Below are 26,695 nucleotides of genomic sequence, written 5' to 3'. Positions count from 1 at the left end.
GTGTCAGGTAGTCACTTCTGAAAGTGATTTGTATGGACTGTAGGCATGTATGGAAGTGAAACCTGGACGATAAATATTTTGGATAAGAAAATAGCTTTCGAAATGTGGTGCTACAGAAGAATGCTGAAGATCAGATGGGTAGATAACATAACTAATGAGGAGATATTTAATAGAACTGGGGAGAAGAGTTCGTGGCACAACTTGACTAGAAGAAGGGATCTGTTGGTAGGACATGTTCTGAGGCATCAAGAGATCACAAATTTAGCATTGGAGGGCAGCGTGGAGGGTAAAAATCGTCGAGGGACAAAGATGAATACACCAAGCAGACTCTGAAGGATGTAGGCTGCAGTAGGTACTGGGAGATGAAGCTTGCACGGGATAGAGTAGCATGGAGAGCTGCATCAAACCAGTCTCAGGACTGAAGACCACAACAACAATTACTATGTTTTCCTTTCGTTCGAGCATTTGTGAATGCATGCGAGATGCTCACGGTCTGCTCCTTTGCGACTGTCATGCACATTTCACCAACATGTGTGTTAATCTGTGCTGCATCGTTTACTTCTTGTAGGATCAGAATTTTCTCGAAAAAATGCTCACTTTGATAGAGAAAGTCTGTTCGATCAGACTTTCGCTAAGTTTGACGACTAGAAGATCTCATTCAGAGGCGTTATCGCAGTACGTCGCGCTAGGCTAGGTGTTCTCCCGCAGGTGCCGCCCTCTGCTGAATGGTGGCGCAGCAGGTCTGAGAAGCTGCAAAGTTCTACAGCGGGCAGTTTAGAGGAGTGAAAAGTCCGAGGTGAAAACTTTCCAACTTGTGCAGCAGATTCTTGACGGTCTCCACTAAACTACTTCAGAAACAATGCACGTTCTATTACGGGGTTCATCTGCAAAGGAAAACTTTTCCTACAGGTATCGATAATTAAACCAAACTATTTTACATACGATTTAATACTCCAATAACTTTTCTACGCAGTCACCGTTCACTTTTACCTTTTTACCAGTTTTTCTGTGCCTTCCGCATGTTCAGTTACCACCAGGTACTGGATATTTTAAAGAGTGATTGGCACTTTATATTCTGTACAACGTGGTGAATGTAGCGTAAAATCTTTCGAAGATCTTTGGTGAAAAAGTCACTCCCACAAATTCATCTTTTGCCGCAGACATTCCCAAAAAATTTTGCCGACGGCGCGTAAACAGGACGACGGAAACAATACGCCAGTGGCCTGCAGTGGACACTTTGCAAGAGTAGTCCATTTCTCAATAGACTAGTAGCGGCGGCTCCGCTCAGTTCAGTTCAAGCTGCCTCAGTGTTCTTTGTTTCTTTGGTGATAATTTAAGACTGGTGCCTTCAGGGTTTCCAGGTTCGATGTTCACTCGGCAACGTCCAGCTTAACCGTGAGAAAGCCCATTTTTGTGTAGGGGCAGATGGCACTGCCTGCACACGTTATTCTTAACCCTCTGTTCCTTAGGGAAGTGACTAGGTGACGGACCACACGCCACTCATCCGTTTTGTTCCTCCTGGGAGAAACGTCCAGCCATTCAGACAGAGCCTGATACGGCTACACGATGGAGCAACATGGCCTTTGTGATACGTCCCCAAGTCCAGCGGTCCTAAGGAAGGTACATTCTGAGATTCACAGACACTGACCTCCAATCAGCATTCACCTGAAGTGGTATAGACCTCGACATCCCTTTATTCTTAAATAGCTACATCCGCAATGAGGTTACCCTGACAGGTATCGTCATCACCCAGGTAGCCACAGTTCAACTTGGAAGCAGTGTCTTACTAATGCACAGCACAGCTTTGTGTTAGGGTGGTTCATTTTTGCTGACCTGGCTGGAAAATCAACTCACCTATCAATGTGGATGTTTTTTCGTGTCTGTTTAATGAAGTACTATACAGAAAATTGCCGACGAAACACTTTTCATCAGACTTTGGGAAGTTGCGTGCAAATTCCATCCACCAAGTGTGTGTGCGTTAGGGCGCAAAACTGACACCATACACACTGAAGTCTAAACTATAGAACACGAAGAAAGGCGTTGAAAGTCTACTATACGTCAGTTCCAACCAACGAACGAACGACACCTAAAAACTGTCACCTAGAAAAGGGGTAAAAAAGACCCTATATGGAAATGGACCAAAATTAAATGGCCGTCATATTGCTTTGGCGGACAAAAAGTAAAACCTTCAGGAGTGTGATATGAGGCAGCCAAGTGATCCTTTTGTGGACAACGTGGGACCACAGGTAATCATCGTGCATCGAGGTAGAGCTCTGGATCAGGGTTGACAATAGTACAGAGACGGAAGTCGACCACCCGCGATTTTAAAGGAGAAATGCAGAGGCAGGACGTATAGCACCCTGGAGCTGCCACTCTGCAAAGGCCATCGAAGAGGAACTAACCCAAATGCGGAAAACGTCCACATACAGAGCAGCGATGACCAAATGACCGACGGAGGCCACAAGTCCATGTACAGCAATGAGGGAAAGTACACAACACGGAAAACTCAGAGATGCCATTCTCCTTGGTCCTTGGAGAACTAGAAACAATACCAAACCGAACCCTGGATGACCAATGGAACAGGAACTGGCGGGAAACTGTAGTGGGCCCCGAAGACCCCACTCATGTAGTGTAAAATATGATGGCACAAAGCCATGTCACATACCTTAGTAAATGGCAGTACTGGGAAAAAGCCTGCCGAACTGCGGATAACAAGCAAAGTAAACGATCGGAGACTGTCTCCTAGGAAGCCACACTGATAAGGAGACAGATTCCAAGATTCGAGGACCCAATAGAGCCGACAGGCTCCCATCTGTTCAATTAACTTGAAAACGTTGTTCAAGTAACCATTTGTTCAAGTTACGCTAGCAGAGTGAACAATCTCAGATACGTGACGTAGGACAAATACAAACCATCAAAGAGGGTATATAGAGGCCAATCGGCGTGTTGGAAAGACCAACGAGGTAACCCGTCCATCAGGAAGCAGGAAGGGAGCGAGAGAATCAACGTGAAGTGGTCACTATCGCAAAGGTCTTGGTGTGGCGACCAGTGTAATGAAGGGAGGGAGAAGAAAGATCAATGGTAGGAAAGGTACCATGAGCAAGACAAACGGGGCGGGGAGCCACCACTAAGAAGGCGGAAGTCATGGTTTACAAAGGACTGGTCTATGACAAGACCCCAACTTGAGGGAAATGCACTTCCCACAGGTGACGGTGAGTATTAAAATGGAGGGGATGAAGTTGCTGAAGAAGGGTTGTTAAGGCAGCAAGTGGAGTAGTCCTGCCAGGAAGGACAAAGACTAAACTGTTACTCCAGAGTCCAGGTGGACCATAACAGCAACCACTTCGAATGTCGTTTGAAGAGTAATGCACATGCTAGCAACATCTGTATGGACCAACGTACAAACGCCACCAGAGGCCCATAGGGGGCCGACCCGATTTTGACAGAAGGCAGGGAACCAACGGGGGGTCAGTGAGTTATCAGTAAAATGAGATTCCTGTAGAACCACACAAGCTGCAGAGTAAAATGAAAAGGCATTTCAGCTGTAGAAGGTATCTATTACAATTCCACTGGATACCCACAGAACGCTGACAAATTGCAGGAGGGGGGGGGGGGTGGTGAACAGGCTAAAGCTAGTCATGCCGCCAGGTCACCATCCGTCACCGACAAGGAGGAGGTGACATCCATGAACAGCAGGTCAGCAGATTCAGAAGGTGGGGACAGGACTTCCAGCGACAGAGGCCCCTTGTCCCTCAAATGATGATCCTTTTCTGTTTGAGATCGAGGTGGTCTGTGCTGCAAAAAGGAGCTAGCCACTTCAAGATCTGGAACAGAAAGAGCAGACGACTTGGGTCGCACAGACTGTGGTTCTCATGGTCGTTAGGTGGCAGCAGACCTTTGGCCTGGAAGGTGCCAGGTTCCCAGGAGGGGTGCCCTAGACCAGCAGACGCCAAAGAAGTGGGTCACTTCTCCAGAAGGGGAGGGGGAGCGAGAGGGGAGGCTGTGAGAACCACAGGGGGAGGGAGATGGAATCAGGACTGGGGTTATGAAGGGGGAGGAAGAGGGTAAGATTTAACTACAGCATAGCTAAACATCATTGACACAGGATGACAGGCACACTTCTGAGCCTCACTGTAGGCTAGACTATGAAGGGACTTACACGCCTGTATCTTTTCCTTCTTATGAACTGGGCAGTTTGGAGAACATTGAGAATGATCAGTGACAATTACACACAGGAGGGGAAGCACATTAACTCCTCATGGAGAGGACATCCAGTCACCACAGAGACGAGTGAACAGTGGGAATATATGTGACCAAAATGCAAGCACGCCTTCTATCTCATAGGTGGTGGGATGTTCAGCTTTATGTCACATTGACAAACCATAATCTTGACCTCAGCGATAGTATCCCGATCGAAGGCCAGGATAAAGTGACCGGTATCAATGCAGTTGTCCTTGGGGCTCTTCTGAACACTCCAAACAAAGTGAAAACCCCACTCTCCCAGATTGTCCCTTCATTCCTCGGCAGAGGATTAAGTCCCTGTGAAAAATTACGCGTTGAACCATATTCAAAGACTGGTGTGGGGTAATTGACACAGGAATTGTGCCAACGTGCTCACAGGTACAAAGGGCCACAGACTGGGCAGCAGAAGTAGTCTTGATCAACAACGAACCCGAACGCATCTTGCTTAGAGTCCACTTCTCCAAAATTTTCTTCGATGTGTTCCACAAAAATTGAGGTTTGGTATCGGTGAAAGTATCCAATCAGTCATGGTACAAACCAGATAGCTTTCACCCCTAGCTTACGAGTTGACCCTCCTCCCAGGGGGTTGCCAAAGAAAGGAAGGCCAAGGGAGCAGAGCAGCATGAAAAGAACCATTTCCATTCAAAGAGATGGCTGTAGAAGAACGGCCAGAGTTCTGGACCTGTATGCGTTTCATTTGCATTATGTCTGCCCTGATACCACACACTCCGATCAGGGGCTCTCCATGGGTGCTACCCAGCCACATCCAGGGCTGTTTGGCACAGCAGTCATTGCTGGGAATTCCAATGCTCCAGAATGGCAAGCAACCACTCCTTGCCTTACATGAGGTGGTCACAGCTCAGGCATCAGAAGTGACTGCTGTGTTTTCAGAGGCCTCAACCAAAAGGGTACATAGCAACCTTAACACACAGGCTGGCTACTGTGCTGGCTATATACCCTAGCATCAGACAATGAAGGAAAAGATGGAATCACCAGGGAACATGCTGGAGATACTAGGTAAGGTGCTCTTCCCCAAATGGCTCACACTACCGAATAGAAATTTAGTAATGGAGGTCAAACCCCCAGATGGGGACCAGAGAATACCAAAAGGATGAGGCAATTACTCCAAAAACCAATTCCGAAGGCCAACATAACCAGGACGGTAGCGGTGCCAACAAACAAGGGCACTAAAAGAGTCAGAGGAGATGCCAGAGGGGAAGGAGCAAGAACAGGAAAGGAGGGGGAAGGGAAATCAAATGCAGCACAGGAAAGAAGGAAGGCTGCAATAGCTCAGGGCCCAGTTATCACGCATATACTACATAGGTAGGAATGATCAAAATAAAATAAGAGAAATCAGAGCTCGAACAGAAAGGTTTGACTATTAAGGTAAATATACTGTTTGTTCTCTATTAAAATGTTTCATTTGCTGACATACCTATCAGCAGTTAGTGCCTTCCGTAGTTTGAATCTTATTTAGCTGGCAGTAGTGGCGCTCGCTGTATTGCAGTAGTTCGAGTAACTAAGATTTTTGTGATGTAAGTGATTTGTGAAAGGTATAGGTTAATGTTAGTCAGGGCCATTCTTTTGTAGGGATTTTTGAAAGTCAGATTGCTTTGCACTAAAAAAATATTGTGTGTCAGCTTAAGCACAGTCGTGTACAATTTTTCTAAGGAGACGTTTCATATGTCGACCCTTAGCGAAGGATACCTCACTGGAATCTGATTTTTTTCCTTGTAGTTTGTGTAATTAGTGTAGCTTTTGTTTATTGCTAGCGCGTAATCAGAATTTCCTTTGTAGTTGCAGTCTTTCATTGTTGTACAGTAAAATAGTTGTGGCATGCATGTAGTTTTGTACAAAGTATTTCGCAGCTGCGCTTGCAATTAACTAGTTATTTTCAGTGCTATGTTAATGTGTTTTCTTATTTTGCTCTTCAAATTGTGCTTTTCTGTGTTGTGTGAAATATTGTGACTATAATGGCGTGTGAAAACTTACTACTAGGCTCCAAAGTAAACAAATGACAGTGAAGACTAAAGCAGTGTGTTAGCGCCACCATGTAATGAATTAACTAATGTTCAAAGTAATTTGGTAAGTGTACATAGGGAAATTGAGCAGGCTGCCAACAATGGTTTAGACAGTGAAACAATTAGTGAACAGGAAAGCATTATCGATCGATCGGTTGGCAACAGCTCGCCTCAGGATTCCGAAATGACAGGACACATTCTTGCAAATACTGTAGATTCATGTTTTGCGTCCTCACCGTTTTCTCAAATAAGTCAAGACATTTTCTGTTTTTCAAACTGCAAATATTGCCGGTTCAAATGCATTGCCGAATAACACTAAGGAACATGTTTCAGACACCAGTGCATTGTTATTACAATTAATGCAACAAATGGGACAAAAGCTTCAAAAGTTAGACACAATGGAACAACATCTTCGAAAGTTAGACACCACACTTGAACAAACACGTGAAGATTTAACTACTGAGTTACGTAACATTGAATCGAAAACAATCTAATGACGTAAAAACAAATTTGTGAGCATTTTCGACCTATTTTTTCGCGGCATGAAAACGCCTTACAGAATCACGAAGCAGCCATAAAAGAATTTGCAAACTGTTGTTCGTGAAAATTACGACACCTTGCAAGCTAAAATGGACTCAGTTGCATCCACCGATCCGGTTACGCAACTAGCAAGAACTCAGGAAAACTTAAAGGACACAGTAGATTTGATTTCAACACAAATGGACACTCAAACTTGGTTCAGAAAAACACACTGAGGAACTTTCGGATCAGTTCACTAATTTATCTACGAAGGTAGATGATAATCTGAATGACACAAAACCGGTAGTCTTTAATGACACAGAAGAGTGCGAACAAATTAGGAAATTCAAACAAAGTCTGAATCAAATTAGTACTCAACACCAAAGAGAAATCCTGGAAGTACAACATCAGCTGACACAGGTAATACAACAAATACGTATTTCAGAGGACACTCGCGCTCCAATACGGGAAGAGGGCCATTGAAATACGGAACAGCCACAAAATAACACAGGGCACTTCGGAAATCATGAAAGAAATTGGCAAGGTACACCGAATTTTGAGATGGAACCGCCGAAACGACGGAACAATGACCGACATGCGACTCGCCGACATGATGATTTTGACTATAAGCTGTTCATTACTACACGTAAATTCAAAAAATTTAAGAATTCTGGCAACGACATTCATCCACAAGCGTGGCTTCATCAATTCTCTCATTGTTTTCCTCCCAACTGGTCATTACAACACAGATTAGAATTTATGTGTGGCTACTTGGAGAATGACCCAGCTGTAAGAATGCGATCGGTCATTCACGATTGTCACAGTGAAGGAGAATTTTATCATGCTTTCCTGTCAGCATATTGGTCTCAAGCTACACAAGACCGAGTAAAACATAGCATAATGATGACGAAACACTTTGAACAATCTGAATTTTCCAGTCTTGTCAAATATTTTGAAGACATGTTGCATAAGAACCAATATCTTTCAAACCCATATAGCCCTTCAGAACTCATCCGCATTTGCATAATGAAATTGCCTGAACATTTAAGGAATATTATTTTAGCAGGGCGTTGCAAAGACGACATTGAAGCTTTTCAGGGACTGTTACAAGAACTGGAAATTGACACTGACAATCGCGGAACGCGAAAACAGGAGCACAACAATTACAGGTCACACCTGTCACAATTCCGCGATGACAGAAATAATACACGACAAGGCTATTCGTACAACGTAAGTCTTGACCAAAACAGACACCACCCATATGACAACCGTTGGCAGAGTAGTAATTATTACAGAGAAAGATCGCATTTCCGTAGTAATGACTATCACAGAGACAATCAGAGAAACAGACAATACGGGAACCAAAACAATTATTATCAAGGGAGACGGAATAACTTTAGACGCAACGGTCCACCACGCAGTTACGATTCAGGGAGTAATTCACCACGTGACCGAGAAGAAAGAAACTATGGAATCTACCGACATGACAGACGATATGATCGTAACGACAGACCTGAATTGCATCAGAACTGGCGGGATTCAAACAGAGCAGGGCCCTCTCGGCAAGGTGAATTTGTAGAAGTTAGGTCTCCAAATCCCAATAACGACGCGCGCCAACAAAGAAACAGACCATGACTCGCACCGCAGGCAGCCGCGTGCACCGGCTGGCTCACAGAAAAATAACGTAAGCTAACCTTGAGCAAAATACCAGTGTTCCTTACCGACGTAATCACATGATAATTGCTTTTCAGTTGACAGTCTGCGTACTAGGAAGAGCAAAGGTTTACACCACATTTCACATGTAAAACCATTTATTGAAACAATCTGCTTTTTAACTTTGTCTTTGCCATAAAGCTGTTCACATCACGTCACTAGTATACTTTGTCACACTAAGAATCTGTTAACATGCAACAATGTTTTGAAGTTAACTATCCAGTCTAGAACTTAGAGAACTTATTTAGACAGTATTTACGAGTGCATTGTTATAGTGAACAGTCGTCAGTGTTATTGTGTGTACATTCTTGCTTGTTAGTTGCACGATTATGTAACGACTATAAGGCTTACATACTTAGAACATTTACCAGTACTGCTAATGAGATTTTAATACAACATTTTGGTTCACTTGAAAACACATTCTTTATTTGAAGTTCATTCGGTGAGATTAAAGATGACTTAGCATTTGGTTTCTCTAATAGCTACACGATTATATCACGACGCTACTAATTTGGGACACGATTTACATTGTTGCTTTTGCGGTGTATTTTTTATATCTGCACAGTTTTTCTGTATTATTCTGGAAAGTAAAACATGTTTTAGTAGTAACTTTTGTGGTATAGCTACAATGAGACAGCCTTTATCGTAGCACAACAATACGTTACATTATAGTTCTTTCTAGATCACGGTAAGGTACGTAATAACTACGATATCTATACGGAAAGCATTTCACCTTCGTTTATGATGAGTTAAGTACATTGACTTCAGCAGAACTTTGCTTACAGAGGACAATAACTACGACAGTTCCACAGAATTATCTTACAGCAAAACGCACATTTAGCACTACAGGGCACGCATTTGAGTGATTAATTTGGTACTTAAACCATTTATTTATCAATATTGTTGAATTAAAAGTTTGTGATACATTTCATTCCATTGCTGTAATCTGTAACACCTGAGGGTATAATTACATTAATCCTTAGGGGGGTACACGCTTACTTTGTGTACCATGTGTTTGGCAAGCACAAGGAGCCCTAGCTAATATGGTATTTACTTATACAACTTTACACATCGGTACCATATTTCTCTAAAACAAATTACACAGCTATCTGGTCATTTAACTGAGACAAACATTTATTTTACTTCGTCAGTGACAGATGTTTACGTAATTACACCGTTTGATAACGTCACACTTATGAAATTTTATTTGTTTGTACTTTGTGAACTGTTCATATTTTCGGAACCATTGTTATACTATGAGAGCTTTGAATGATGTATTTGGTATGGGATCATGATTTTTAAAGTACGTTTGAGGTAGATGACACTTTTGACATGAGCAGAGAATTTTTCTTAGGTTTTGAAATTATTGGAGGAAGCTACGACGATTTTGAGCTTTGACTGAGGTGTTATGTTATTACGATGACTGTATTATGCTGTTGTATGTTTATGGTCAATAAGCTGATGCTATACGAGTTATTTGTTTATGCTATGTATCTGTTATGATGAAATATTGAAGAAGTGTCTACGAATAAGGTAAGGAATAAAGAGTAGTGGTTAGGGACTCTTGTTTGTGAAAAAGGATGTTGGAAACCGAGAATCGTACTTTAAGAGTTATGAAATGTGTGTATATGCGTGAATGTATCACTTTGCTGGCGAAAATTTTTTGGACACTATTATATTTAAAGGATTTTGTTTCTACAGATTTGTAACGCAAATTCTCAACCTGTGAAAATATTTTTATATGAGACTGCCACTGTAGCGGAAACTGGTGTCGTAAATATTTCGGTAAGACAGTTAAGTGACCATCTGCACGTAATGCGTCGTGGGCACCCAGCTGGGCGACAGCCACCGGGAAACAAGCCATTAGTGTGTGCCTTTCAGAGGCACAAGAAAAAAGGGAGGCAATTATCCTCGCTATTGGCATTCCTTTGTAGAAAGCATCGCAAAAACGACACGCTCATTACTTGGAAAGATACATGCATCTGCAGACCTGATAATGACAAGCGTCTTTCTACGAGAGTTGAGAGAATTTGTACTAACTTATGAAATGTCATTACTATTGAATGATTTTTATGCTTTGCCTTTCATAGTTGCTTATTTCATTTGGAATCTGGTTTCCAGCTGTGTTGCAGCATTGGTTTTATAAAATAAAATTAAATGTATTTGCTAATGTGAACACTTTCTGTCAACAGATCTATTAAATAATTATTTCATGATCCACATTCTTCGAAAAAGGAGCTCTTGGAATGGAAAGAGCAATAAGAAGCGACTAATAACAGTAACTGTATATATAATTACCTTTTCAAGTACTTGGTAATTTGTTGTAGCATTAGTTTTTGTGGTGCACCACTTTAATGACATAGATACTAATATGTGAATAGACATTTCCCTTTTCTGCATTGTTGTCTTTACTGTAATATTTTTTTCTGCTTGAGCTTTATCATGTTTAGTTATGAGCTATTGCATTTGCTGCTGCTGTGTGCCAGGCGTAATATTACTGAATTTGACTTAGTATTACTCTGTTAAGCCAGTTTTACTAGGGATTTGTTTTTCTTGTTTGCTGCACAGCGCCTTATATTAGTTATAATATTGCAATTGCTTTACCAATTTCCATTTTTTGGGACATTGCTGTTTGTATTTGTTTTGTGCTGCTGCTTTGCCTCGTCACTTAGCTTAGCATGTGAGCTCAGTAGATTTAAGTTAGCTTAAGAGGGGGCAGACTATATAAGAAACTAACGATGATGAATTCGAAGTAAGGCATTGAGAAGCTATAAGAAAATGGTTTGGCAAAAAAAAAGTAGTGTACAGTGGAGAAAAACTAATTTTGAAAGAGGATGTGAACAGAATACAGAAAGCATGCTTGGATAGGATTTTTTAGGCGGAAACAAATGTTGAAATAAGACGAAAGATCTATGGACTGCAGTTTTGGGTTGGACTGCAGTACCAAATGTTACAGTGAAAAAGAAAAACCTGTCCATTCCTTTTGTGTTATCCCACCCTTGTGTATTTATTTTCTTCCTGTCTGTATTGTTTCATAGAATTTTTTCTCTTCTAATACTAAGCTACATGAACTATGATGAGGAGTACTGTTATCCTCAAATATAATTTGCATCAATAATATGTTATTTACTTTCATAAACATGTTTACACATAATTTATTCTGTTTTGTTCTAATGCTCATGTGTGAAGTTGATGTTTCAAATGTTATTCTGATCTTTTATGTATGTACTTATGTCGTAATTTTTGTAACACTGATGTATATGTTATTTCGATTCTTTTGTAAAGCCTGTATTACTGCAAATGTTATCTGTACTATTATGTTCTTTAATGATATATTTTGTCCTTTGTTATTTTATTCTTATGTTATAAAATTGTAATTGACAACAGTTCATCAAATTAAGTAACTTGTAAATTACATTTCACTGCACATGTTTCTGTTGGTCATAGTATATGGACAATATGTGAGAAGTAGGGACTGAGTGTTTTTGCACGTGTGTTAATAACTCAGTAAGGGGCTGGATAACAGCATTGCAGGTCCTAAGGACATTTCAAAAACAATTTTTCTTAGTGCACAAGTGGTGGTTATGGACTTGTTATATTATCCGCAAGACTCTTCAATGGTGATTGTGCGCCTGCACAGTCGCAACAGATGGCAGCTGGCCATCTCTACAAGGACTACAGTGGGTCTACACCTTTGATGACCCACCAATACCATTATTTCTACAAGGTCTACAGTGGGTCTGCATCTCTGGTGGCCCACCAATACCGTAATCTCTACCAGGACTACAATGGGTCTACTCTGTGTTGACCTACCTACCAATATTCTTCAAAACTTCGACTGACTGCTGTGGGTTTGCTCTGTTGTGGCCCATTACCTGTCTGCATGTCAAGAGTTAGCACTGTCTTTCCATTGGAAGGACAAGACTGCATAGAAATACACTACTTCCAAGTGCAATTTCTTTTATTGCTCAGACTGAGGAAAACACTGCAATTTTACTGTGATGAACGATCAGGACTGTCTTTATGGACTGAAAAAATTTTAGCTTTTGACCAACATTGTATCAATGAGTGTGTTTATTTGATATCTTTGTTATTGTAACTATGAAAAATTTTATCAAATCATTATTGGCCAGTGCCCAAAACAATTTGTAAAATTTTTTGTGGGGAGCATGGGGGCTATGTAAGTAGGCTGTTTAGGTTTTTTTATTGGTAACGCCGCCACCACGTAGCGCTCTGTATGAAAATCACTGGCTGTGCCGTGTGCAGTCTGTGGCTGGTTGTCATTGTTGTAATACTCGCCATTGTAGTGTTGGGCAGCGGCAGCTGGATGCTAACAGCGCGTAGCGTTGCGCAGTTTGAGGTGAGCCGCCAGCGGTGGTGGACGTGGGGGGAGAGATGGCGGAGTTTTGTAATTTGTAAGACTGGATGTCATGAACTACCATATGTATTTTGACTATTAAGGTAAATACACTTTTCTCTATTAAAATCTTTCATTCGCTGACTACACCTATCAGCAGTTAGTGCCTTCCGTAGTTTGAATCTTATTTAGCTGGCAGTAGTGGCGCTCCCTGTATTGCAGTAGTTCGAGTAACGAAGATTTTTGTGAGGTAAGTGATTTGTGAAAGGTATAGGTTAATGTTAGTCAGGGCCATTCTTTTGTAGGGATTTTTGAAAGTCAGATTGCGTTGCGCTAAAAAAATATTGTGTGTCAGCTTAAGCACAGTCGTGTATAATTTTTCTAAGGGGACGTTTCAATATATGGCTTTACATCACAGCAGTAGACCATCACCTTGACCACCTCTGACAATATCACCCTCTAAAGTGACGAAGGCACCAGTAGCAACCTGATTATCCCTCTGACTCCAGTTGGCACGCCAGACAAAATGTACACCTCGCCACTCTAAATTGCTGCGCAGCTCATCGGACAACCGCAAAAGAAGTTCCCTGTGAAATATTATACCCTTGATCATATTTAAGCTCTTACACGGCATGATGGTTACAGAAACATCCTCTAGCTTGTCACAAGCGAGTAACGCCCTTGACTGCAGAGGATGCTGTTTTGATGAAGACTGACCCAGATCTCACTTTGGACAAGCCCTCCATCTCCCCAAACTTTCCCTCTACATCAGCAAAAAACTGAGGCCTCATCATTAAATTCCCTATCAGCTCTCGAACATACAAGGTACTGGAGTAAGTAATATCTGCTGCCATCCTTAGCCTGACATTCCTCCAATGGTGTGGCCAGGGAGGGAAAGATGTAGGGTCATACTTCTGTACATACTTCTGAGCTCGTGTACACTTAGAGACTGCTGGTGTTTCACCACCAGCAGGAGATGGACTACGTTTCATTGCGTGTCATCCACCCTCACGTAACCCACTCCAACCAGGGGCCCTCCTCACAGGTGCCACCCAGACAACAAAGGCCACCTGGCAGGATGGCCATTGCCTCTAGTCCCAATGCCCCATGGGGTGGGCACCTACCCCTTGGCGTACGTGGGGAGTTAACGGCGCAGGCAGTAGAAGAGCTATCCCTAGGTGGTCAGGGGGCTACACGAACAGGGTACATGGCAGCCCCACCACAACAGACTGGCTACCATGTTTTGTTATCAGGTGCAAGTAAGTCCATGGTCATTGTAGACGCAGGAAGTGGCACTGCATAGTGCTTGGTGGAATACTCATGCAGGAAGGTGTCCTCACCCAAAAGCTGAAGAATGGGTGGGGACTGCAATGTGAGAAGTGGGCTGAAGATCTCAATGCACCGTATAAGGCACCCTTCCCCAATTGGCTCGCTCTTTGGGAAAATTTTGAAGAATGGAGTTAGATCCGACAAGGTATTATGGCAATGGCGAAAGGTGAGAGAAGGCTATTAGTCTATTTCCTCAGTGGCTCAGATAGAGTTTCTGCCATGTAAGCAGGAGATCATAGGTTCGAGTCCCGGTCAGAACACATTTTCATCTGTCCCCGTTTAAGTAGGGTCAACGCCTGTAAGCAGCTAAGGGTGTACATTTGATTTTAATTACATTCTAACGAGCTGCTTGGTCACCGATGGAACCTTCTTTCGGACATGTCCAAAAGAACAGAAACCATCTTAGTTCATATAGAGAAACAACATTAAGTTACGTGATAACATCCAATTCTGAGAGACGTTTATCAGTTTAACCCAGTCGAAAGCGTCTTGAGAAGTTCATTAGTATCAACAAAACAAGGGCAACGAAATTTTGTCTAAATAAGGTGAAAAAAATTAAGTACCAGATGAAGTCACTATTTGATTGCAAATTTAGTTGACAGTGCTGTAAGTAAGGAAGGATATAAAATGGAATAACAAGAAAATTTCTTAAATCTTAACATGGAATATAAATTCGTAGAAGTCTTCGAAAAGAGCCGTTCGGAGGCAAACTACTACAGAAATATGGAACTAATCTTTTGTAATGTGGTGTCTTGGAAGAATACTGGAAAATAGATACGAAGCTTAATGAAGTGAACGAAATTCCACCGTTTCGAACTTTTTACTGAACTTGTTGAATAACGTTTTCATTGCAGCTGCTGAGGAAATAGGTTTGGCACAGGGAATAGTTTGATAGCCCATATGTGGAAGAATCCGGGGACCGTTAGTTTCGTAATGGGGGTAGTGAGATGGGAGGCAGCTTAGGAGGCCAGGGCTTCATTATAATAAGGCGCTTCGAATGCATGTCGATTGCAGTAGATTCACAGAGACTAGGAGGCTTGCACTGTGCAGGGAAGCATGGTTACCTCAAGATGGTAACAGTGCCGTAAGCTTGAGGAAATTTCACTACGATGCCTTTTCACTCACGTCCGACGGTCTTCATGCTACAGAAATTCGATGGCCATTTACATAGTCCTAAATTCATCCAAGTCAACCGTGCAATCTATTGCAAATTTTCCCACGTCGCACTGGAAGAATACCTAAAAGGTTACGGGGACACGAACAAGACTAACACACTTCAGCTGAACGCAGTCTTCGTCCAAGAAGTCAGTTTTTAGGACATTCTCACAGCAATATGATTGTTCATAAGGACAAAAAACAAAGTTGAGGAAACTGGACGAGGTTACAATTTAAGTCCAGATCTCTTACATTTGGACTCGCCAGGAAGCAAGGTAGCAACCTTCGAAAAGTAACAGCTATTACTCGGCAACTTTTGTCAGTGCGCCTCGGTAGCGTAAATTTGAGCAAATATCGTCTTAACAAGCTACAGCTTCTCCATTACGTGAACAAACATTTTCTCTTCATTCTTTGTTGCTAATGAATAACATTGTAAGAAGGTGAGTTAAATAAGCTCTGGTTGGCCGATGCATATCAAACCATGGCGGCTGCCTTTATTACATCTAAAGTGTTGCACCAACGAATCAAGGACGTGCTAGAGGAGATGGTCGCCGTTTCATCATACTACTGCAGTCATGCCATTTAGACACGAAAAGCGACATGACATCTAAAAGAAGGAACATATTTGGAATCTGGGAAATACCGCAGAGTAGACGAGTTATCTTTGGCAAGTGTTTGCAACTGCTTTGTTTTCAATGAAACCATTTCAGTTTTCGATGAGTGCAAATTTCAGTTGTCTTGCTACAGGTAACACAGTACGACATGCAGATGACAGTTTGCATCAACATTTGTTGCTTAAGACCGATTGATCTAAAAATTGGATTCTGTCACACGAAAGGGCTACCTTTGTTCATCGTGTGTGGCGTCCTCTAACTGCGGCTCTGCTTTTAGTGTCCTCAATGGAAGGATCTCAACTCCTATTATTCATTACCATTGGCTCTACCATCAAGAACGACAGTCCAAAAATAACGTTATTTTTAACCTATTTCTGTGTCCTAAGTAACAAAATCTTATCCTGGAAATACAGAGGCTAAAAATATGAAGTTTTAAAAATCTGCAAACGGACGTTACGTTTTTCGGGGAGGGTGGTCTGTGCAGGAAGACGAGGAGCGTCATTGTGTGGACCCCAGCACTTGGTGGCCTGACCAGCAAACTGTGTGACATGTCCGGTCCACTACGTTATTTATTCGTTCCATTACATAAACAAGAAATAAAATCGTGAACCATGAGGAAAACTTTAGGAAAAATGGAGAAAAGTACATCAAGAAAGCCCAGTAATTTTATGGAGGTTCTGAAGGCCAAAGAAGCTGACTAAGAACTGAAACATCCGCACCTTCTGATACTACTGAGGTTACTTAAGATTTGTTTCCCTACATGGAGCTGAGGCTAGCTATGTAACAGCGATACGCTACCTGGTCCCCAGCAGCCGGGTCTCTGCCTTCACGGGACGGCCCTGGCAGATCTCTGGCCTCTTGAGACTGCTGCTGCTGCTGGTGCTCCTCAGCAGCCGGTGCTGCCTCCTTCCTCACACGGTCCGGTTGTTTTTCCATAGCTGGTGGCTTCACACCGTTGTCTGCTGCAAAACAGTACGCAGGCAGGTCAGCTTGTGGGGTCGTATTATGTTATACGAATTTGGTACACAAGGCTCGAGGTGACAGATGGCGGGAAAGGAAATCGATTGGGAGAGGGAGAAGGAAATAGACATGGGCAGGGTACAGGAGGTTAAAGTCAGAGCGAAGAGCAGATTAGAACATATTTTAAGCGCTGTGCGTATTTAACAATTCTGAAACGTTGCTGGGTTCGCTAGCCAGTTCACAAGACAAAAATACTGGAAATACAGCTGCTAGGAAGTGTTCTGATGGAATAAAGTGACTGTGGAAAGCACATTACCAACACGATTCATTGTACCTCACTTTCTCACAATTTGTGTATTTCAACATCGCATCGAGGTGGTCACTTTCACAAATTTAAACAGCTTATATTTCACCGTAATTTAATACAGCATATGTGATGGTGTGTATTTGCTACAGCAGACAATTTGACACACGGCACACTGGGCCCATTTTGACTCCCCATTAAATGCACTGAAGGTCAGTGCTGAGCAGAGGACACTTCCCGCTGCACCAGTCACTGTAGATGCTGCCTTTCCCAGTCACGCATTGGGCGCGGGAAGAATGTTTGAACGCCTCTGTCAGCTCTGAAATTAGTCTAACCTTGTCCTCGTGGCCTCTACTGGAGTCTTCAAGAGGGTGATGCTATATTCCTAGCGTCATTACTAAAATGTTTCCTGAAGTTGGGAAGTAGGTTTCCTCAGGATTGTCTATCTACAAGCGTTTGCCAGAGCAATTCTTTCAGCATCATACATTCCCGCTGGAGAAACAAACCTGTGACCATTCGTGGACTGTGTGTGTTCTGTGGTCCCTGTTAGTCTTCTCATATGGATCCCACACACTTCAATATTCTACGGTGAGTTGATGCCTCTTGTAAACTGATCGCATTTCCCTAGTATTCAACCAATGAACAGATGTCTGCCACCTGCTTTACAAGCGAGCGTATGTAATCGTCACATTTCATATCTGCACAAACTGTTACAGCTAGGTGTTTTCAGGAGTCAGACGATTCCAGATATCCGACGTCGTAACCATACGATACTTTTAATGTTGTGAAGCGCAAAGGTTTACATTTCTGAATATTAAAAGCAAGTTGCCAAACTGTACGCCATTTTGGCATTTCCACATCCAGCTGAATATTTGTGGCCTTTTTTTCCGAACAATACGTCACTGTTTTACCACGCCAGCTGCTACAAGTCCGCACGTGCTACGAGCACTTTCAGTGCAAGCCGTTTCGCATCAGCGAAGATGCTCGTAGCTCTTCATGGACGCATTTTACAAGCCGTATGTAATAGATTTTTCTTATGACCGTTCCAACCACATCTCTGAAGACCGACCACGCTTCCGGGGACACACTGTATACATTGACAATGTATACTTCATTGCCGGTTTGGAAAGTTCTCTTTCGTTCTCAAAGCTGCTGTTCCTTCTCAGTAACCCAATCACAGTAATCAAACATTTAGTGTAGAAAACTATGTGCAATTAAAAAACCCGAACGCTCCAATATGAGAATACACTTACTATTCTAACTATAATTTACGGCTCCTCTTTTTGTGCGTGATGACAGGAAGTAATCAAGCCGAGGAGGCATTATGGTCAAGGTTTAACGTATTGTCAACGCCAGATCGTTAGAGAACAGAAAAGCTCTGTGTCGGGAGGGGGGGGGGGGGGGGGGGGGGAGGAGGCCGTTCGACTACTCCAGCACTCCCTTTAATTTAGGAAGACAAATCTGAATGGCTTGAAATACGAGAAGCCCGACGATCGCGAATGCCAACGCAGAGCCTCAGATAGCGAGCTCTTTGCTATGACCGTTTCTGGCGCCTTCTCTTCGTAAAACTAAACTAGCTAATCAAAATATCGAGCTAGCTCCCAGCGGAAACAAGACACTATCGGTCGTAATGATAAATGAAGTCTCACTGGCCTTTCATTATCTCGCTGCTTCAAGCAAAGACTTTGCTAGACAGTCGCTTTCGCCTAATAGTAATTCATACTACAAAGATTTTCGAATTTTTAGGTTGACTGTCAAAAGGCGGAAGCCGAGCACCATTACGCATGATTTGGCACTGCCTGGCATAATGAGACTTTTTGAAGAACAACGCTCACATGTCTGCAGTGGTTAATATCCTGAATAGTCCAGTTAAACTGCTCTTTACTGCTTTACGGAAACCTATCGTCTGAAGAGAACATAACTATTTCGCCCGAATTTAAATTTCAGGGCGTCTTTGTAACTTTCCGATTAAACAAGTCTTTATAAATGAATGGACGTGTTCCTGCAAACTTCCAACATTATGCACTTGCAATGACTTCGTAACTTGCGACAAATGGAAGCATGGAGAAAGACTCGTACAGGAATAAATTTTGACTATGGATCAACTGCACGTTTGGAAGTGCGCGATAAGAAATGGAGGTCCAAAAGAAACATGAATTGAAATGTGAAGGGGTGGCACAGGAGGTTCGTCTGGTACAACAGTACCACGCATTAAGATTAGTAAAATAACTGAGATAGTACATTGACTGTGCTGATTTTAAGCACCAACCTAGGACGCTATACAGTTTATACAATCGGCAGTTTAACCTGACTGCACAACGATCCTACTGCCGCCAATGTACATTTAGCTGAAGATACACGAAGATAAATTACGGCTCTTACGGAGTCATGTAGGTAGTTTACCCTCGTTCTATTTGCTACTGGAACAGGAAGGGAAATGACTAGTAACGGTACAACGTACCGTCTGCCACGATCCGTTTGGTGACGTATAGGGTATGTAGGTAGATGAAGGTTAGTTGGTTGATTTGGGGGAAGGGGACCCAAGAGTGTGGTCATCGGACCGTCTGATTACGATCTATGAGGAACGAATTCGGCTGTGCCCTTTCAAAGGAACCATCCCGTCTTTTGCCTGAAGCGATTGAGGGTTTTTTGGGGGAGGGGGTTAGGGCGGAAAACATCTACGGTCGTAAGCGCCCAAGCGACTGAGGGAAATAGCGGAAAACGTAAATCAGGATGGTCGGTTGCGGGTTTGAACCATCGTCCTCCCGAATGAGAGTCTAGTGTGCTAGCCATTGCGCCACCTCCTCGGCAGATGTACTGAAATCTGTGCACCCTCAATCGCTTCAGGCAAATGCCGGGATGGTTCCTTTGAAAGAGCACAGCCGAATTCCTACCTCTTAGTTCGCACACAGCTCGCTATCGTGTCAATCTTAACACTGTATTATACGTACAGGGCCCTTATTTTTTATGTAATTCCAACTTTATACGAAGCATGAGACTTCGTCACCCCACAATTCAGTCTTAAATGCGTGACGTTCGTGCAGATCCACACCGCATTGCTTGACCTGTCTAGTTCCTTTCAATTGTGTACATAAAGTTAGGTACTACAGAATTGGTGACATATTTTCGGGATGTTTATATGAAATTTAATCTCTGCACAGGCGAAAATGCACTGGATCTCGTAAATATGAGATTAGCTGCAGATTTGCCGTAATTTACCGTCGTCCAAAATTTATACGTTTTAACGTTACGTTATCTTAACTTGATATAGTTCGTTATTTACTAGAAGCGCAAGGAGTGATTAGATGCAAAAAGGAGCCAGGACCCAAAGCAGTTTTACCACATCTGCTTGCGTATCACAATTTCAGAACACGCGTGAAACGTGTTGATCCGTTTTACAGCTCGTTGCCACATTTCCATGGGCGCACTCTACATACAGCATTGATACCATTTTACGCAGACGGTGCCTCGATCTTTGACGACTTTAGTATTCCAAAGAATTATCTGCTCGATTGGATAACAAATTTTGAGTCTTATGATAAGTTTCTCCGCAAAAGAGTGAAGACTGTGTGGGTATCAGGATAACCTGTGCATCTGTCTCTAAGCATAGGTTGGATCATTTCCGCGGATGAAAAGAATGTACTAGAAACTTCCTAAGGCAAAGAGTGCGTTGAACGAAACCTTTTAGTTTAGATATATGTGGCGGCCTTAAAGTATCTCGCAGAGAAAGTGAAGAGCATGGTAGAAACCGTCAGTTTTAACGAGTGACTCAACGCGATAACTACTGGACTGCAATCAGGGGATCTGAAGCCAGAAGGAACGTTTCTTCAGGAGATGGTTCAAGCTATTAATGCATTTAAACTAATTCCAAAATTTAAAATATTGGTGGGGGAAAAAGGAGGTTTTCAACGGGGACGTAGTCTTGCGTTCTACAGTGTATTAAAGAGACATCTCCAACTTTCAACCAAGTCGATTTTAAATTTCTAGGCTCCGGGGGTACGCTATGAACAGTTACGCCAACATCCATGTCGAACTAGAGGCTGCGACGTCACTTTGGTATATAGGCAGTGTCTAACTCTACGTCCTCGCGGCAAAGTCTGTCAGACTTATTATAGTAACGAATATTCTGAAATCTAATTTTGACTGAGACCCACTGCGTGCGCGGACATTAAAGTAACGCTGGTTAGTGATATTGACCCACTGGAAATGTATTACACGTGAAGACACGACCACGCATCGCATCGCGAGACCGCAACAAACTGATTTAAACATTCGCTGCGCGCCTCTGGCAACTAGGGCTTGTCTGAAGGCCCCTCCACACGCACACGCGGTTGTTATCGGCCGACCGACCAATTACGAGGCAGCCCACATGCGTACCGACCGATGGCACTTCGCGACTGCAGCAACGCTCTCTTGCTGCTATTTGTTTATCCTTTGTGAGTTGTATTTACGTTCGGGAGTCCCTTTGCTTATACAGAACGAAACCATGGAGTTTGCCTTGGTCGTTTTAGAGGTAACAAGCCCAAAAGAAAAAGATTTAGAGGAAGGCGTGGGCAAAGAAGTGGTCAATGCAAAGAAAGAAGTTCATTCAAGTTCTATTACTTTAGGAGCTGGGAGCCGATGATTTTCATTAATTATCCAAGATTGAACGAACCATCCATATCGGAGCTGCTGAAAAACTATACTATACGAAAAAGATTAGGTGCATTACGGTTCCCAGCCACTGAAAAAGTTAAGGACTCCAACTCAAAGCTGTTGTATCCCCAAAAGCATCTAAAATGAGTCCTGAAAACTGCAACGCTACTGATAGTTGCCCGAGTAGAAAATGGTAAAGCGGAATGAGATATTCATTTAAACTATGCACATAGCATAAAGGATGCCCTGTACACTGAAGGAAATCATTTCAAATAAATGCTACAAATTATCGTGGTGCACATAACCTAGTAAAAGATACATAAGAAATTAAATATTTAGCAACTGTTAGAACTAAAAATCCCAAATTTTGCTTTTCGTATTAGAAGACTGTTAAAAGCTGGGCCCGCACATCTCGTGGTCGTGCGGTAGCGTTCTCGCTTCCCACACCCGTGCTCCCGGGATCGATTCCCGGCGAGGTCAGGGATTTTCTCTGCCTAGTGATGGCTGGGTGTTGTGTATGTCGTTAGGTTAGTTAGGTTTAAGTAGTTCTAAGTTCTAGGTGACTGATGACCTAAGATGTTAATTCCCATAGTGCTCAGAGCCATTTGAACCATTAAAAGCTGGAATTTAGCATTTGTAACACTAAAGCAAGTATTTTATGAGCAAGGATCCGTTGACAGTATTCCCGTTTTCGGGAAAGTTTCATCGCATCGCACCCTGTTATGTTTCTTAGAACAGTCGCCCGCAGAGTGATGAAAGAATTTTGTCGGGCTGTTGGCACACAGTTTGAAGTTTGTCGCACCACACAGTTTATTGTGAGAAGCAGGTGTGAGGTTGGAAGGGCTCTTGTCACGTCATCCTTCCCGCCTGACATCCCAACAAGGGAAGTCGGTCGGTCGCTTAACAGGCCTACAAGTCAGATTTGTCGGTCGGTGCGCGTGTCAAACATTCCCGTTAGGCTCTCCTCCCCTCTTCGCCCCAACCACCCTATCAATGTGATTTATTGGTCTACGTCGCATTGTTTCTAATCCATGGGAAAGTAGATAAACTTAGTGCAGAGGTACGATTAAATCAGTCAATTAGATACCTCAGGCAAGACTGCTGAGAAATTTATCTGTTGGCGCTTTGCCGAAAATTGCGATATTAATTTTTTACGATAATGGATGGGCTTAAAATACTTTATTTTTGGAAGAAACAGTCACCATAATCGGCACTATCCTTTTGAGGAAAAAATTTAATCATTGATACTGCGTGAACATTATAGATTACGGAAGTACCTGTTTACCTGTGCTGGTTACGTTCATTTATTACGATTGCGTAAAACACTCCCTAATAACGTCTTGTCGGAGAGTGGGGAGGATTGGATGAGTGTGGGTGCAAGACGACGCTCTGATGTCTAGTTGAACGGACCAACCACAGACTGGCTGTGGACAGTACCTCCTGGCTGCCAGTTGGCGAGTTACTTGGCCAAATACAAACTGGACGCGCAACACGTATTAAACAGAATGCGGGAAGAACATAACTGCCACAGCAAACCTAACATCTCCTGTACGTAATTCATGAGGCAGGTTATCAATCACGAAATAAAATTTGAAGTCTGGTAAAAACAAAGACTATAGATTCTAAGAACAGAGAACTATTTGTCGATATCAAGGAAAGACAACAACAAACTCAAATTCGTGGTTTGACATGGATACACAGGTTTTTACTACCTCCCTTGCCCAGATTTCATTACCATTTCGCTCAAAGTTTTCTAGTGGATAACAAATCTTACATTTGTTGTAGTTTATGTAACATACTTTACATGCACTAAACCAGACTTGATCGTTATCTAACGCAAGTCTTCTAAATTCACTTGCAGTTTCAGATTTTATAACAAAGTGCGTTGGAGATGGCACAAAGCTCGACGTTCAGGCAACGATCACTCAGTTGCTACATCTTTTATTTCATTATGGTCACGGTTGGCTTCAATTCTGAATCAAATTATAACCTCTAACCCGAACTATAGCTCTGGCTACACTACAGATTGCGTGCCGTCAAAGTCCACGCAAAATGAGTGACCCGACATTTAATTCGCATTCACAGATGAGCTTAACCACACGCAACCCAAAAACTTTTGGATTGTTGTTATAAGTTCGGGAGGCTTGGATCATACCCAACCACCCCCAAGCGAGATTCTCGGCAGTGGAGACTCCCAAACGATTAACAATATTTTTCTGAGCTCTTGCATAGTTCCCACAAGTATACGAGACGACGCAGCAAAGTCACGGCAGCAGTGTGCCTGAATGTCGAGATACTCACCGTCACGCGGAGGCTGGAAGTCTGCGACTCAGGGGACACCTACTGCTCTAGACACTGGGGCAGGACTAACACGCCACACAGCCAGAGGACCTCGCTGCGCCTGTGGCCGGCCATAGAGGTCTACAGCCCTCTACCGTGTCATCGTGAATCGCTGGTGACGCGTCACATTTACTTCTGTAACTTATAAAACGAATATTTACTTAGATGGATAAACTTAAGAAACATTATTCCTTTTCAACAGATATGAACATAGCTTAACACGTTTTCTCATGTAGAGTCATAGCAACGAGTTACAATTTTTTGAAAAGAAGCTTATTGTTTTCCATGACGTGACTGATGTATTTAAACCAACTGTGTACAAATCAATTTAAATGAAATTTTTATCAGTTTTCGTTAGGGGGTTAGAAATGTTCAAAATTGTAGGGGTGAATTGGAAATGCTGTACGTTCAGATGGACGCTCTGATCGTGGAGTGTTCATTTAAGTGAGGTGTTCTAACGAATACCCACTCCTTACAACGCACAACTGAATGCGCCTTGTAAACGACTATACAACGTATGAAGTCGCTAATGCCACAGAGCGACAAGCTTCCTCGGTGTGCTGTTCGAAGTCATGTTCAGTTAGATTGTAGAATATGTCCCTGCTGTGTTGTACGCTTATTTATTTCTTCGTCCACAGACCATTTAGTAAAAGCCTATCATACAAGTCAGATATTTACAGAAGTAGTTTATACATATATGAAACGTTACCGAAGTAGGATAGGTTGAGGCAAGCATTGGGCAGGAAGTCGGCTAAGGCTTAATCCAAGAAGCCATCCCGACATTCACGTTAGAAACTTGGGGAAACCATGGCAAACCAAAGTCAGGATAGTCCGACAGGGAATTAACCGCGGACCTCCTGCATACGACTCCAATGTATTAAGACTGGAATAGCCACCTCACTCGGTACGTGATTGGAGGGGAAATCACAAATACATAGTCTAGAAAAAGTCCAACATACACAAGAAGTAAATCAATGAACAAGAAATTTTGAAAATAATAACACAACTGAAAAAGTGTAAGACATGAAAGCATCACACGACATTGCTGAAAAGTACAGCATGTACAATAACTAAATTAATTATGTAGAAAAACATGAAACTTTGACATAAAAGACACCTGACAAAGATAAAAACACACCAACACATTACACAGCACTGTGAAAAGTATAACGCACGGACACACGAAAACCTACCAACAATACATCAATCAAATCAGGCTGGCACCAGAGTCCTTCTCAGAGAAGGTGGGGCACACTGCATCTGAAACGGAGGAAACAGAATACCAGTAGCATAGACGGTACTTCAGTTAACGGAATCAAAAGCACTCAACAGTAAATAAAGGCCTAATAACCTTGAAGAGTAAAATATCATTTAACACTTTATAAACGCTTATCATCAAGAAATTATATTAACTCCGCTCTAAAAGCCATTTCCTCTTACAACCTCATCGTGTGGTGTTACAACCTCTTCGTGTGGTGTTTCAGAGCTTTATAAAGAACGGCTCACATGTCTTTAGGTGGGGTTGTTCCAGCTTGTTCTGTATGGAGGGACCCACTGTTGCGAGTATTATAGCTATGGTAATCTGTGTTGGTTTGCAAATCACCAAATCTGGTTCCTGTTATCAACACTTACCTATATGTGTACAAAGACGGTACAGAAAGCAAACAAAAATTTTTAAATAGGAGCTTGCTGTGAGCTCTAACTAAGCTGTGGACAAGATTCGAATGGCCCTTTCCTGTAACATAAAAATTTAATTTCATGGACTGTCAAATTTGATGATAAAACCATCCCATAAGCTACAAGATACTGGAAGTAACTAAAATAAGCCATTCTAGCCCCAAGTTTTGTCAATAGCACCCTTTCTAACTCATTTCTGCCCAGTACGAGACAGAGATCTTGATTTTAAGCCAACTTTCCAAATTGTATACAGTTTCCAAAATGAGATTTTCACTCTGCAGCGGAGTGTGCGTTGATTTGTATACAGCTTTTTTTTTCACATTGACGATCGGCCTATTGGAACAGAACCATGAATGCAAGGACTCCAGGGCTCTATCAGTTGAAGGGTCAGGGGAAAAGAAACCAGAATTAATGAAATACAGACTGTTCTCAGGAAGAAGGATGTTCCCAGAATACAGCGAAACGTCACTTTGTTAGGGGAAAGAAACAGGTGAGGCAAGTGAAACAGACGCAGTAATTTCACAGTAATCACTGTTGTCTGGTTGTGATAACAAGGTAATAGTACTCTCATCACATACATATTCTGAAATTAAACATACCGCTATAAGCAGGTGGGCAGTTCATATAGGCCATTCATTGGTTAATGCTATGAATCCAGGTTGCATTCCGCCGTAAGTCATTTGATGTGGCTGCATTCTGATGATATTATCTCAAGAGGCTTAGTTTTGAAAGAGCAATTTGCAGGGTATTTTGAATCCAACAGTCTTTTCCATTTCTTGATTCACACTGATAACGGTCAAACGAGATGGCTTACCTCTGTATGCTTTGA

The 26,695-nt window shown here is 42.4% G+C and overlaps 1 protein-coding gene across 2 annotated transcripts in view; it reads right to left on the bottom strand.

Moving 5' to 3' along the window:
• The window catches only part of LOC126335311 (basic salivary proline-rich protein 1-like), a 57,129-nt gene extending 32,875 nt beyond the window's left edge, over positions 1 to 24,254 (bottom strand). Inside the window, exons 1-2 of one of the 2 annotated variants that reach the window (XM_049998454.1) lie at positions 24,151 to 24,254; positions 16,749 to 16,912 (exon numbers count right to left, since the gene is read on the bottom strand). In XM_049998454.1, the coding sequence (XP_049854411.1) occupies positions 16,749 to 16,886 (138 nt within the window). In that variant the 5' untranslated portion in view covers positions 16,887 to 16,912; positions 24,151 to 24,254. The remainder of the gene's footprint in view (positions 1 to 16,748; positions 16,913 to 24,150) is intronic. The other variant, XM_049998453.1, reaches the window with a different exon arrangement.
• Between the last annotated feature and the right edge of the window lie 2,441 nt (positions 24,255 to 26,695).

The sequence above is a fragment of the Schistocerca gregaria genome, chromosome 2 (assembly GCF_023897955.1).
Source record: "Schistocerca gregaria isolate iqSchGreg1 chromosome 2, iqSchGreg1.2, whole genome shotgun sequence".
In the NCBI taxonomy this organism is placed as follows: domain Eukaryota; kingdom Metazoa; phylum Arthropoda; class Insecta; order Orthoptera; family Acrididae; genus Schistocerca; species Schistocerca gregaria.
This window is presented reverse-complemented; position numbering and strand designations above follow the sequence as displayed.